The sequence below is a fragment of the Garra rufa genome, chromosome 3, assembly GCF_049309525.1.
Source record: "Garra rufa chromosome 3, GarRuf1.0, whole genome shotgun sequence".
Classification (NCBI taxonomy): Eukaryota; Metazoa; Chordata; class Actinopteri; order Cypriniformes; family Cyprinidae; genus Garra; species Garra rufa.
The window spans coordinates 55,420,642-55,436,439 of record NC_133363.1 but is presented as its reverse complement, the minus strand read 5'-3'; the positions used below and the strand labels follow the sequence as shown (position 1 = coordinate 55,436,439).

Below are 15,798 nucleotides of genomic sequence, written 5' to 3'. Positions count from 1 at the left end.
ATGACATGGGGACTTTTTTTTTCCTTCAGACATTTATCTACCTCACTCTTTTTTTATGTACCTATATATATATATATATATATATATATATATATATATATAAGTACACCTGACCTTTTTCATGAAAAGGACAATATTACTGCTCTCTGTATCTGTGTAAAACCTCACAAACGCTACAAACCACAATCTCGGAGTGGAGAAATTACCGAGTTGCGGACATTTTGTATGACTAGCTGCTTTCTTTCCTATCGGATCTTGCTTCAATTTGTTTATTATTTATTTGTGAGATTAAAACAAGAACAGGTCTGACAATTGACTCCAAATGTGCTGGAATGTTGTTGATGTTTAATTTATCCATCTCTTAACTTGGTCGATAGATGGAATAACTAGAATGGGTTTATTTTTCAGTATATCTGATCTCCTCTCCCTTTCATGTTTCTGAATCCCACTGTTTTACTTTTTCATCAGAATATTACATTTGCATCCGAAACCAAATATTCATTGAAACAAAACAGATTTACCGTTTTTGCTGCTGCCGGGTGCATCAAATGTGTGTTATGATGAGTTTTGTCTTGGGTCATATAAATATTTTTTTAATTCCTAGGAAGAATCAAGACAAAATATCAACACGATAGCAAAAAATATAAAGGGTAAATGTTTGGAGAAATGCTGGAATTTTCTTCCGTGTCATATTTCATGCAGATATTGGGCTTATTCAGTTGAAATATGTAAATCCAGATCAAGATATTCTTGTAAATATCCTGAATTTTTCACTAGAACGTCTTTATATAAGGGAAATGTTTATAATTGCGCAAGTTTTGGAAAAAAAATATACCACAACCTTGTTACGTCCTTCTAACTTTCCTTCTTTTTTCATGGTTTTTGTTACTCACAGATTGTACAAGACACCGTCCTAATGCTCCTCTCTAACCATCTCCGATTTCAGAGCCGTAACACCCTGCCAATGGCTGATTTCTCGTTTCCAGATCTGTTAACTATGGGCTAGATATTCTCAGGGCTGAAGGTTGTGAGCGGCCGTCAGAAGGACAGGAAGTGACCTGTTCCTTGGGCGCTCACTGTACCCTGCTGCTGAAAACTGCTGCTCTCCATCATCTCACCAGATGCTCCAGACTCGCGGTATGTGCTCTATGAGCACATGAGGGTTGAGAGAAGAGCATTGGAGGTGTTCGTGATCTGATGGCGCCATCTAGAACGTGAGAAAGGGTTGCGTTGTGTTTTCATGTTATTTCATTTCACTCCTTGATGCCGGTGGAGCGTAATGTTCGGTTGTTCAATTGAGACGTGCTCGATATGTATCTAAATGTTGGTTATAACGAGGGTTACAGATCCAGAATGGGAGGGGAGAATAGAGAAAGTTTTGTGGTCCAAGTCTGTTCAAACCTGGCTGTTCTGATTAAAAAAGGCACTTATTAACTTTATTTGTGTTGTTTTCTTTTTGTATACATTTTGAAGAAAAGGAAAATGTAGAGAATTAACTATTGGATATATGATGGGACATCGTTCAGATGTTGTATTTGAGTAGTGCTTATTAAAAAAAAATATTACTGACCCTGTTGTAACCTATTGTATTTGTTAGACTGGTAATGGATCAGCGATCTCCATACAAAACTGACCGTGCAGACCAAACCGTAAGTGGTAGAGACTTGAAACTTGGAGGGATGGTAGTACTCACACCACCTACAAAATGACCAAAGCTCACCCCAATTGGCCTGACGGGGGCGCTACAGCGATCAAAAGTACGAAATTGCTCATAACTCCTAAACTGTCAGTCGCATGCTCAAGTGTCTTATGTTGTTGGAATCCTTGACTCATGGTGGATCTCAGATTCGATGAATGCTAAATTTTTTGGGTATTTAGCATTTTAAAACGACCTGCTTTTGCAAACTAGTCCTAGGTTTTTCAACCAGAGAGTGAATATCAATAATTATCAAACAAAAGTTCAACTTTCGATTCGCCGTCGTAAAACGACACCAAAACGTTTGAAAGGGGCAGAGCCGCCACTTTTAGTAAAATGCCTATAACTCCTGAACGGAATGAGATATCTCTGCCAAACTCAGGACACTTATGTAAGAGCTCGATCTGAGGTCACAGAGCTTGGCCTCTTAGTGGCACTATGAGAGGGAAAAAACATAAAAATGGCTATAACTGTGCAATCATTTGTCCTATCAACATGAAAATCGATGTGTAAGGTCTTGGTCCGAAGTGCCATGAGTGTTTATGGACATTTGTATATCTCCAAAAACATGGGCGCCATTGGCCAAAGTTTGAGCACCTGTTAGACAAGGTTAATGGAGGCCGATTGAAAACTCGGTGGGCTTGTCCGGCTCATGGCCCCAAAAGTCTGAGAGAAATTTGAAAGAAATCGGCAACTGGGGGGCGATATCGTATTTTTTTTAAGGGAAGTAAATGATTGTACGTTGCATGGTTTTTTGAATCATACGATAGAACTCCTCATTCCGGACAACTTTGCCTCTAGAACCACTGCTGTCAGTCCAAATTGTTTGTTAAATTGAGAAGATGTAAAAAACCTGCTTTTGCAAACTAGTCTTAAGCCTGGAATACACTACGTGATTTTTGCCCCGATTTCCCGCCGATTTACGGTCTGGAGAAGTTGAGGCTAGTTGCGGAAAGTCAGAGCGAGTCTGTAGATTTGAGTTGACAGATTCCATAGAAAACCGTGTAGTGTATAATGGTCACAGACTCTGATTTTGATTTCATCCAGTCGGAGGATATCAAACATTTGTTTATATAATCTTAGCCGATTTTAGAACGCATATTGTTTTCATTTGTTATGTGTCTCCTAGCACCAAGGCGCAAGTTTCTGCATGAGTTTGTTGTGATCGGAACGACTTCAAAGTCTGCTAGTGTATTATCCTCAGTCTTGTAGTGCAGGGGTTTTCAAACTGAGCCGCAAGAGAGCGCTAGGGGGTCCGCGAAAAACTTGGCAGAAACAAAAACTGATTTACGAGATATTTTTTTTCCAATCCTAAAATTATTAATGACCAAATCTATATATAGTTTTATGATTTATATAAGTGGATACTTAATTGTAATGTGTTTATCCCAAAATCCTTTGCGCTCTTTAACGTTTTGCATACAGTTGAATGGAGCAATTAGCGGCTGTAAGTGCAGTACAGATGATGGAAAGATTTTTAAAGAATCCCGTTCCCGCAAGCAGTTCATGCAAATCTGACTTGTCGAACGCTAAGGCAAAAACCAGAAAATATGACAAATCTTACATTGCGTTTGGTTTTACCTGCATTTTTAAGCAGAAATAATCAACAGAATATACGCGTTTCGTTCGGTTCAATGGCATTGTTTATGTTTAGTGCTGCCAGTGTGGCATTGTGAAAACACTCTATTAGAATTATTATAATTAGACAATTAGCTTTAAGTCTTCTTTTTTACTTGTAATATACATTTTATCATTAATAATAATAACAATGAAGCCAAACTATATTTTAATAGATACTTTAACAATCCTCCAGTGTAGTTGGCGTTTCTGTAGTAAGAAAAACTACATTTCCCATGATGCTCTCTGTCTGTGTGCACCGAGTGACGCGTTTGCTCGCAGACGGAAGGCTAGTGCTGTACACAAACAACTACAGAGATTTTCAACAGGGAATAATTCATATTTTATCCACGACAGGGATGCGATGTAAGTTGCTATTTGTTAATGATATTCATTGTCGTGTTTTCGATCACATAGGTCAGTTTCATTCTGAAAAGCAACAATTTGAGCTGCCAAGTAGTCGATGATTGATTAGACATGGAGACTTCATTTATATTTACGCTCATCATGTGTTATGAGATTGAATGACAGTCTTGCACAATACTGTATAGCATTACTATCTGAGCTCATCTTGGTTGATACCGTTATTTAGCATCTGACATTAATATAAAATGCTTTAATGCTACTAGTAAACGTAAGTGCATGAGTAACTTCATGTGTTACTGTCATTGTGTACAATACATCTCACCTTTGATCCGATATAATCAATAAAGAACAATGGAGGTTTAAGTATTACTACTGCTATTCCTTATATTTTTTATTGTTTATATTATGTTTTATTTTTGTCCTTTTAAAAAAAATAGTTTAGTAATTTAGTGCATATTATTTTGACAGAATTGTGAATTCTTAATAAATGTACACTGCCCTCAAAAGTTTGGAAACACTCAAACACAAAGTGTGGTTTTGGATGATATCAGCATAGTGTGAAATATCTTTGGGCTATCCTTCAGGAGACTTGGAGTAATATATCAAGTCAAAGTTTGAATAAACTGACAGCTCGGATGCCCAGATTATGCAGAACTGATGGATACTTTGATGAATCAAAAAAAAAAAAAAATTCTATACACGGTTTTTGTAGTTTGTGTTGTCCCTTATCAGTGCATACATTATCACTAATTAAAAAGGATTCATACAAATACAAAACCCCACTTTTTATAAGGCGTTTCCAAACTTCTGGAGGGCAGTGTATTTTTTTTTATTAATTAATTTATTTAAATAAAGAAAATCTTTGTTAAAAATGTTTCTCTCAGAATAAAAACGGAAAAGCTGAAAGAGAGAAAAACTCTCTCAGCCAAAGACGGTTCTGAAGATGGCTTCTGAACTCCATGAAGCGATTTTTATGGCCAAGAAAGAGCGACACAAGAATCTTTTCCTGAACTACAGAAACCTCAATAATTTCCCTGTGGAGCTCCTCAAAGATGAAGGGATGCAGTTCCTAGAGCGACTCTTCATGAAGAGAAACTCCCTCACAACACTTGTAAGATCTCAGCCTAAGAGCTGTCAGTTTTCATTTTTTATTTGACTGTGTATTTAAATATATATATTTTGCATCTTAATACCGTTTTCCTCCTGTCAGCCAGAGAATCTGGCCCAGAAACTTCCCAACCTGATAGAACTGTGAGTATTACTGTTTGTTATGCTCTTCTTGGTGTTTTAACAATGTTGTCAGTATTGTACAACTGTAATATTACTGTTGTCCAGTAGAGGTCCCTCAATCTTTGGGTTGTTTTCATACCCTCCCATAAATATTAGCTACAGTTGAAACCAGAGGTTTACATACACCTTGCAGAATCTGCACAATGTTAATTATTTTACTGAAATAAGAGGGATCATACAAAATGCATATCATTTAGTACTGACCTGAATAAGATATTTTACATAAAAGACATTTACATATAGTCCACAAGAGAAAATAATAGTGGAATGTGTAAAAATGACCCTGTTCAAAAGTTTACATAAACTTGATTATTAATACTGTGTTGTTACCTGAATGATCCACAGCTGTTTTTTTTTTGTTTTTTTTTCAAGTGATAATTGTTCATGAGTCCCTTCTTTGTCCTGAACAGTTAAACTGCCTGCTGTTCTTCAGAAAAATCCTTTAGGTCCCACAAATTATTTATTTTTATTTTTTTTTATTTTTTTTTTTTTTAGCATTTTTGTGTATTTGAACCCTTTCCAACAATGGCTGTATGATTTTGAGATCCATCTTTTCACACTGAGGGCAACTGAGGGACTCATATTGAACTATTACAGAAGGTTCAAACGCTCACTGATGCTCCAGAAAGAAAAACTCGATGCATTAAGAGCTGGGGGTGAAAACTTTTGAACAACATGAGGAAATGTAAATTTTTCTTATTTTGCCTGAATATCATTTTTCATTTAGTACTGCGCTTCAAAAGCTACAGAAGATACTTACATGTTCCCCAAAGACTAAATAAGTTACATTTACCCTGATCTTCAAATTCTAAAAGTTTTCACCCCCAGATCTTAATGCATCGTTTTTCCTTCTGATGCATCAGTGAGCGTTTGAACCTTCTTTAATAGTTACATATGAGTCCCTCAGTTGTCCTCAGTGTGAAAAGACGGATCTCAAAATCATACAGTCATTGTTGGAAAGGATTCAAATACACAAAAATGCTGGAAAACTGAAAGATATTTCTGAAGAACAGCAGGCATTAAATGTTCAGGACAAACAAGGGACTCATAAACTGCTATCACTAAACAAACAAAAAAAACACAGTTATGGATCATTCAGGTTAAAACAGTATTAAAAATCTAGTGTATGTAAACTTTTGAATGGGGTCATTTTTATAAATTCAACTATTATTTTCTCTTGTGGACTATATATAAACATCTTTTATGTGTAATATCTTATTCAGGTGAGGACTAAATAAAAAATAACATGCATTTTGTATGATCCCTCTTATTTTAGTAAAATAATTAACATTTTGCAGCTTCTGCAAGGTATGTAAACTTTTGACTTCACCTGTATGAGCTACATTTGTACTGCATCTGATGAAAAACGAGATTATAAATGTGTCTTACGTTTCATTTAGATACCTGCACTCAAACAATATTGCAATGATTCCTCAAGGTAATTTTATCTCGTGATTACCCACTATATAGCAATATTTTGATGTCAGGTGCATTATGCATTGGATAATACACTGTTTTGTCATTTCAGCAATTGGCAACCTAGTGAAGCTGCAGTCACTGGACCTGAGTGACAACGCTCTTCAGATCATCTGTCCAGAGATTGGTCAACTGCGCTCATTACGACATCTGCGATTGGCCAACAATCAACTGAAATTTCTCCCGCAAGGTGGATCGCAAACATTTATCAGCAGTAATCTAAAAAACGGAGAATGATTGAGCTGTTACTACTGATAATAGTAATTATCAATTCTGATATGCACAGAAAAGTCTGATAATAAACAAACAAAAAAAAGGAATTGATGGATTTGGGGTTTTAATGGTTCACCGTGCTAAAGAACATTGAAAAGTAATATTTTGGATTGAATACAAATAATTACATGCTACATGCTTCAATTAAAACTTAAAAAAATTATTTTGATTTATCTGTAAATGCATTTATGAATTTGTTCAACCTGAAATATTCCAAACGCCAAAGGAACTCAGTGGTTCAAACTCAATTACTTGCAGAAGATTGTGAAAAATGAGAGCAGAATATAAATACAGTGCTGCCTTCCTGCAACAGGGTAATTAATAATGTTTCTAGTTAAACAGCTCATTTAATTCATAGACATTATCTGTAACATTTTTTCCCTGGGTAATTAAGCAGCTTCAGCTGCATCAAATAATTTCTCACTCACCAGCTGAGTATGAAGAAAGCTTTTAAACTTCAGTACAGTTATTAAACTTCATTTAGTGAAGATACTTTGATTTTTTTTTTTTTTTTTGTGCTCGAAAAGACTGGGGGGGAAATGATTAAGCTTTTTGACACTCTCTTTAAATGCTTTGCTTCAAAACATGCAGTTGTTTTATATCAGACTTTTCATTGCTCTTTTCCATTTTAATTGAGTAGTGTTTCATCTGAAGCCGAGACTGTTCATGGCTTTAATTTATCAAATGTGAGTTTTTCCAAGCTAAGTGTTTTACAATTAATTGTTCCAGCAGTTTCAAACATATTTCAACTAGGTCATGCATTGCACACATGTGGGAAGGTGTGATTTTCCTTTTCAGTGTCCCACAATGTATCAGCTCCTCTTTTTGCCAGCAGAGGGCATAATGTGACTCCCTAGGGTTGTAATATTGTGTTTTTACCTGATTGAAATTTTAACAGAACTGTATATGTGCTTGTATTTGTAGAGCTGGGAGATCTCAGAGAGCTGGAGACCCTCGATGTGTCCATAAACCTCCTGAGGACTCTTCCAGAGCGTCTGCACCACTGTCAGTCCCTGCAGTGTCTGACAGCAGACCGCAACCTGCTGCACTGCCTTCCTCGCCAGCTCTGTCTGCTGCCCGACCTCAATGAGCTCTCCATGGCCGCTAACTGCCTGACGTCACTGCCCCTGGGTGAGAAGATATTATAGTGTGGTGTAGAAAGTAACCATTTACATTTATACAAAAGGTCAAAATGTTGGGGTCAGTAAGATTTTTTTTTTTTTTTCGTTTATGTTTGTTTTAATAAATAAATAAATAATTAATTCTGTTGAAAGTAAAAGACATATATTATGTTACAAAAATAATTCAAATAAATGCTGTTCTTTTTTAATTTTCTATTCATCAAAAAATTACGATTAAAAAATTGTTTTTCATATTAAAAATTAAAAAAAAATTATTTCTGATGGATTATGCATGTTATTTTTTATTTAGTACTGACCTGAATAAGATATTTCACATAAAAGACATTTACAAATAGTCCACTAGAGAAAATAATAGTTGAATTTATAAAAATGACCCTGTTCAAAAGTTTACATACACTTGATTCTTAATACTGTGTTGCTACCTGAATGATCCACAATTCTGTTTTTTTGTTTAGAGATAGTTGTTCATGAGTCCCTTGTTTGTCCTGAACAGTTAAACTGCTCACTGTTCTTCATAAAAAATCTTAGGACTTATAACTTCTGTGTTTTTTTTTAGCATTTTTGTCTATTTAAACCCTTTCCAACAATGACTGTGCAGTTTTGAGATGCATCTTTTCACACTGAGGACAACTGAGGGACATAATTTGAAGATCAGGGTAAATTTAATTTATTTTGTCTTCTGGGAAACATGTAAATATCTTCTGTAGCTTTTGAAGTGCAGTACTAAATGAAAAAAAAATATGATATTTAGGCAAAATAAGAAAAATGTACACATCTTCATTCTGTTCAAAAGTTTTCACCCCCCGGCTCTTAATGCATATTTTTTTTTTCATCAGTGAGCATTTGAACCTTCTGTAATAGTTGCATATGAGTCCCTGAAAAGATGGATCTCAAAATCATACAGTCATTTTTGGAAAGGGTTCAAATACACAAAAATGCTGAAAAACCAAAGAATTTGTGAGCCCCGAAGGATTTTTCTGAAGAACAACAGGCAGTTTAACTGTTCAGGACAAACAAGGGACTCATGAACAACTATGACTAAACAAAAAACACAGCTGTGGATCTTTCGGGTAACAACACAGTATTCAGAATCAAGTGCATGTAAACATTTCAACGGTAATTTTTTATCAATTCGACTATATTTTTCTCTTGTGGACTATATGTAAACATCTTTTATGTGAAATACCTTATTCAGGTCAGTACTAAATAAAAAATAACATGCGTTTTTTATGATCCCTCTTATTTTGCTAAAATAGATTCTGCAAGGTGTATGCAAACTTTTGGCTTCAACTGTACCAGGTGAATTATTTGATATTGTTGCTAAAATACTACTGCATTATATTTCTGTCAGATCTGGGGCGTTCCATGGAGCTGCAGTTTGTCTTTGTGGACAACAACACTCATCTGAAAGGTCTCCCATCGTATCTTTATAACAAAGTCATCGGCTGCAGTGGGTGAGTGAGTTTTCTGTTATTGCAGTATGCTATCGAACTTCAAGCTTTGTTTTAAATATGACTATAAAGTAATTAATAAAGTAATTAATTGCACAGATTTCTGCACATATATCACTAAGCATTTTAAAATGTATAATCATAAATATATTTTCTCTTGAATTTCCAAGTAAATGTAGAAGTAACATGAACAAAATAATCTTAGAATACAGTTTTTATTTATCATTTAGTAACGATTACAGAACACTTAAAAAAAAAAAAAAATTTGGATATAAGTGAACTTAAAACAATATACACATAAACCCATTATAATAACTATCAGATTTAGTTGTGCCATTTATATAGTGCGTTTGGTGATTTTTGAATGAAAACCAATGTCATTTCACCCCCCCCCCCCCCCACCATTTTAAAGTTCATTTAATTGATAAACTATATATATTAAGTTATACATTTAAATTATAAATATATGTGACCCTGGACCACAAAACCAGTCTTAAGTCGCTAGGGTATATTTGTAGCAATAGCCAAAAATACATTGTATGGGTCAAAATTATTGATTTTTTTTTATGTCAAAAATCCTTAGGAAATTAAGTAAAGATCATGTTACATTAAGATTTTTTGTAAAATTCCTACTGTAAACCTATCAAAATGTAATTTTTGATTAGTAATATGCATTAAGAACTTAATGTGGACAACTTTAAAGGTGATTTTCTCAGTATTTAGATTTTTTTGCACCCTCAGATTCCAGATTTTCAAATAGATGTATCTTGGCCAAATATTGTCCTATCCTAACAAACTATACATCAATAGAATGCTTATTTAATTAGCTTTCATGTGATGTATATATCTCAGTTTTGTAAAATTTAACCTTATGACTGGTTTTGTGGTCCAGGGTCACATATATGTATATAAATAAACAATTCTGGTTAGTTAAATCTATAATTGATGATTAATAATGAATCAGCATGCGACAAAGTGGAGCTCATTGAGATTTCTGTGAGCGATTGGACAAACAGTGCCACAGAAACTAGTGGAAAATGTGTGTAGAGTCTTTGGTCAGACTTTCCATCCATCTCAAAGTAAACAACATTGATTTTTTCACACATGTAACTCTACAAGCAGAGCTCATTTCCCCAGACAGACAACAAACGTCTTGAATATCTTTTAAAGATTTGCCATGGTAAATCGCCCAACTTGTTCTTCTATAAACTATAAGCTTGAACTTGACTTATTGACTTTTAAAATGTTCTGCTGCTTTCGCTGCATATTTTCCCAAGAGAAATTCACCGATTCCACACCCAAGCAGATTCTGGGTGGAAAAATGCAAGACTGTTCGACATAAGTCAGAATTTGGCAGTTTTTCATGGTATTTGGTGTGGTTGTTTCCTGGCTTTTTCAACATGTCAGTGTTCACTCAATGTTATTTATCTGTCTGCATGCACAGATGTGGTCTAGCTGGGCAGATCTCTGACGTGAAGCAGATCTGTCTGATGCTGGGAGATGTGACTGTTCCTCTGCCCTCTGAAGTGAAGGCCATCGGCTCAGAGACAGACCGTGTGTTACCTCTGGAAGAGCTGGCATGCAGAGTCCTACATGCGGCCCACAACTGGACCAGTAAGGGTAAGAGTCACAAACAAACCTACAACAAAGCATTGGATTATATCGTGTTCATTCACATTCACCAGCCAGTTTTTGCCTACTATTCCTTAGCACCTTAAAATGACCTTACTGTATGTGCTCCTGTTCTCCTGTCTTGTGTGCAGATGTGAAGTTTCGAACACCGTTCCTGTTGCCCAAGAGTTTGCTAGATGTGATCCAGTGCCCCCTGGGTCACTGTCATCGCTGCAGCCAGCCCATGTTCACTATCGTCTACCCTAAACTGTTTCCTCTCAGAGAGACTGCACTCGCAGGAGTGCACAAGAGGTACTGATGCAAAACTTACTTTTGCTTTTTCTTCGTCACTCTGCATTTAAAGTGTTTGTATTCAACACTTATTTTTATTTTATTTGTAATATTTATTCTTATCCTATTATAATATTATTTCTTACACCAAAAAGAGTTGAAATTAAGTTTATTGACTATTTTCCATTCTCTTTCTGACCCTTTGATTAAACATCACCTTAGAGTATAATCTAATGATAGTATTGATTTTAAGCAAAGATCAAGGAAAATTATATTTTCTGTCACACGCTACAATTCCAAATTTTGAGGTAAGATTTTGTTAAAGAAATTAATACTTTTATTTAGCAAGAATGTGTTAAATTGATTAAAGGTGGCAGTGAAGACATTTATGATGTTATAAACATTTTTTGTTTCAAATAAAAGCACTTCTTTTGAACTTTCTATTCAAAGAATCCTGAAAAAAAAATCACAGTTTTTACAAAAATATTAAGCAGCACAGCTGTTTTCAACATTAATGATAATTATTCTGAAATATTATTTAACCAGAAAGGTTCAGGATTAAATCTGAGGAGGTTTATTGAGATTACCAACTTGATATGTGTGACCCTGGACCACAAAACCAGTCATAAGGTTAAATTTTACAAAACTGAGACGTATACATCATATGAAAGCTCAATAAATAAGTTTTCTATTGATGTATGGTTTGTTAGGATAGGACAATATTTGGCCGAGATACATCTGTTTGAAAATCTGGAATCTGAGGGTGCAAAAAAATCAAAATGCTGAGAAAATCACCTTTAAAGTTGTCCAAATTAGGTTCTTAACAATGCATATTACTAATCAAAAATTACATTTTGATATATTTACAGTAGGAATTTTACAAAAAATCTTAATGTAACATGATCTTTACTTAACTTCCCAATAATTTTTGGCATAAAAGAAAAATCTATAATTTTGACCAATGCGATGTATTTTTGGCTACTGCTACAAATATACCCCAGCGACTTAAGACTGGTTTTGTGGTCCAGGGTCACATATTTAAAACTGATGAGTTTTAGGTGAGATATGGATAGTTTTGTTTTCATTTGAAAGCAAAAAATAATTGTTTTTCAGAAAAAATATTACTGAAATGTCATGTTCCTTTAGATTCATATCTCACTAACATTGTTTTTAACTGTGACATAGTATGTAACTTTAAAAGTGGCTTTTTACAGATAAGTGTGTGTAATTTTATGTTTTTGCAGACTCTACCCTTCCTATAACAACAATCTATGTAATATGTGACCCTGGATCACAAAACCAGTCTTAAGTCGCTGGGGTATATTTGTAGCAATAGCCAAAAATACATTGCATGGGTCAAAATTTTTGATTTTTCTTTTATGCCAAAAATCATTAAGAAATTAAGTAAAGTTCATGTTCCATGAAGATTTTTTGTAAAATTCCTACTGTAAACATATCAAAATGTAATTTTTGGTTTGTAATATGCATTAAGAACCTAATTTGGACAACTTTAAAGGTGATTTTCTCAGTCTTTTTGATTTTTTTGCATCCTCAGATTTCTGATTTCAAATAGGTGTATCTCGGCCAAATATTGTCATATCCTAACAAACCATACATCAATAGAAAGCTTATTTGTTGAGCTTTCATATGATGTATAAATCTCAGTTTTGTCAAATTTAACCTTATGACTGGTTTTGTGGTCCAGGGTCACATATGTAAAATAAAGCATGAAAATATGACAAAAAAAGAACATCATTAGTCACATTTTGCAGAGTTACATTAATGACACATGTGACACTAAAGACTGGAGTAATGATGCTGAAAATTCAGCTTTGCCATCACAAGAATAAATTATGTTTTAAAACAGTTATTTTAAATTGTAATAATATTTCGCAGTATTACTGTTTTTACTGTATTTTTCATCAAATAAATGCGTCCTTGGTGAGCAATAGAAGATTTCTTTAAAAAATCATACTTGAACGGTAGTTTAAATGCACATGCATTCTGGGATTGACTATTACATGCGTATTAATTTACCAAAAACATCCTTACTTCCACGCATCTCAGTTTTCTTACATTCAGAAAAACTCTCTCCTTCTTACTATCTCTCTCTTCCACTGTTTTCTCCGACCCCTGTCACTTCCTCTATCTCCTCATCTTCCTGTTCATTTGATTGGTTGAAATGAGCAGCGCTTGCTCCGCCGCCCATCATCTTCCATCTGTAATGCAACGCTGTGGTTTTGGTATCAACATCCAGCAGCGTAACCCAATCATCCTGCTCTACTGCTGCTCTCAGCTACTTCACGTGCATTAAGAGATCTAATCCACTCGCCAATTACCTCTTACCCTGAGTGTTCAGCTGATGTTCGGAGACGAGCGGTGCTCGCTTCACGTGTGCGAGCGAGAATTCTTTGACATTTGCTTCTTTTACCCCTGTAATACTCTGCGTTTTCAGTCTCAGGTCATGTGTGTGTGTATATTGTGAAGGCATACCAGGAAACCCTCGCTGTTTCAACAGCACTTCATCAACCAGCCTTGTGAAAACATACATGTTGTGGGAGTAATATGACCTCCCTTATATACTCGCACATTAATCTGCATATGTATTTTGATCTTAGGTATGGAAGCTTTTTCCCTGCAAGATAGTTTCACTAAAAGGGATAGTTCACCCAAAAATGAAAATTAGCCCATTATTTACTCACCCTCCAAGCATCCTAGGTGTATATGACTTCCTTCTTGCAGACAAATGCAATCTGAGTTATATAAAAAATTATCATGGCTCTCCCAACCTCTATCGTGGCAATGGGCAGGTTTTTTTCTTCAACAGTCCAAAACAAGTCCAATAAAGTGCGGAACAATGTGTTTTTGTAAGAAAAATATCCATATTTAAAACATAATAAGCACTTGAATCAATCTTGAGCTAATTGGTCGTACCCGGAAGCAGCTCTGGGTGGATGACGCCGGACAGTTTCCTGAATTAGGCAAAGAAAAAAATAGTTTCCTCTTGGTTTATATCGAAATCATCTTTACAAATCCTAGTTTTGTAATTCTAATTCGTGACCGTTGTTTTGCTTTGGTTTCTGCACGGTGTGTTCGCATTTGCAACGTCTTTACTGACATGACCAGTTGATGCAAACTAGATTAAAGTTATTATTACATTTTAAAAATTAGATTTTTTTTTTTCTCACAAAAATGCATCGATTCGCTACAGGAGCCATTTATTCATCCGGAGCCATGTGAGACACTTTTTATCATGGATGGATGCACTTTATTGGACTTGTTTTGAACTGATGAAGAGAAAGTGTATTATTATTATTATAAGTCAAGTTTTTCTTGCTCTTTGTATTTCTCACACAGAACCACTGTGAGTTTTGTGGCGTACTGCTGCTCTAGCCATTGTCTGAGGACGTTTGACCTGCAGGGCTGACCTGTGCTGTCTCACATATGCTAACCTCACATCACTGCTCATGGTGCTTTCATCTTCACGAAAGACTTGAAGAATAACGCAAAAGACTTTATGAAGAACTGATACCTGTCTGAGCTTCGTCCGGGAGATCTTCACAACAGTCATTACAGTATGTCCTCCTCCCTCTCTGTGTGGCACCTTTTAACAAAACCAGCAGTTGGTTAAACCTGATTACATTTCACAAATGAATGTAGAAAGAATTGAAAACTCTTTTTCAATCAATGACGCATACAAACAATAAAGTATTGTTAGTGTTGGGATTATTACGGTTTAGTGTAACCAGAAAGGTTCAGGATTAAATCTTAGAGGAGTTTTTTTGTTGTTGAGAAATTTAGATTTATTCTGTGTTTTAAAGATTACCAACTTGATATACAGTTTAGGTCAAAAGTTTACATACACTTTGCAGATTCTGCAAAATGTTAATTATTTTTACCGAAATAAGAGGGATTTTTTATTTAGTACTGACTTGAATAAGATATTTCACATAAAAGATGTTTACATATAGTCCGCAAGAGAAAATAATAGTTGAATTCATAAAAATGACCCTGTTCAAAAGTTTACATACACTTGATTCTTTATACTGTGTTATTACCTGAATGATCCACAGCTGCGTTTTGTGATAGTTGTTCATGAATCCCTTGTTTGTCCTGAACAGTTAAACTGCCCACTGTTTTTGGTTTTCTTTGGTTTTTCAGCATTTTGTGTATTTGAACCTTTTCCAACAATGACTATAATTTTGAGGTCCATCTTTTCACACTGAGGACAACTGAGAGACTCATATGAAACTCTTACAGAAGGTTCAAACACTCACTGATGCTTCAGAAGAAAAAATTATGCATTAAGAGCCAGGGGTGTAAACATTTGAACAGAATGAAGATGTGTATATTTTTCGTATTTTGCCTAAATACTATATTTTTTTCATTTAGTACTGCCCTTCAGGAGATAGATACATGTTTTCCAGAAGACAAAATAGGTTCATTTTACCCGTTTGCATCAGTGAGCGTTTGAACCTTCTGTAATGCATATGAGTCCCTCAGTTGTCCTCAGTGTGAAAAGATGGATCTCAAAATCATTCAGTCATTGTTGGAAAGGTTTCAAATACACAAAAATGCTGAAAAA

General features: G+C 35.0%; 1 protein-coding gene across 1 annotated transcript; it reads left to right on the top strand.

Annotated features, from left to right (window-relative positions):
* Positions 1-3,580: 3,580 nt before the first annotated feature.
* LOC141332233 (leucine-rich repeat-containing protein 28-like) lies at positions 3,581-15,592 on the top strand. Its single transcript, XM_073837358.1, has 10 exons — positions 3,581-3,679; positions 4,564-4,790; positions 4,890-4,930; positions 6,370-6,407; positions 6,498-6,635; positions 7,643-7,849; positions 9,212-9,314; positions 10,756-10,931; positions 11,075-11,234; positions 14,571-15,592. The coding sequence occupies exons 2-10, from the start codon at positions 4,623-4,625 to the stop codon at positions 14,638-14,640; spliced, it is 1,101 nt and encodes a 366-aa protein (XP_073693459.1). The 5' UTR covers positions 3,581-3,679; positions 4,564-4,622; the 3' UTR covers positions 14,641-15,592.
* Positions 15,593-15,798: the final 206 nt, after the last annotated feature.

What these genes read in the sequence shown, in the direction of transcription:
- LOC141332233 (XM_073837358.1), top strand. Translation starts at nt 4,623, where the DNA reads ATGGCTTCTGAACTCCATGAAGCGATTTTTATGGCCAAGAAAGAGCGA. An exon ending in CCTGACGTCACTGCCCCTGG is followed by an intron (nt 7,850 to 9,211) that starts GTGAGAAGATAT and finishes TATTTCTGTCAG; the next exon opens with ATCTGGGGCGTTCCATGGAG. An exon ending in CTCGCAGGAGTGCACAAGAG is followed by an intron (nt 11,235 to 14,570) that starts GTACTGATGCAA and finishes TTTCTCACACAG; the next exon opens with AACCACTGTGAGTTTTGTGG.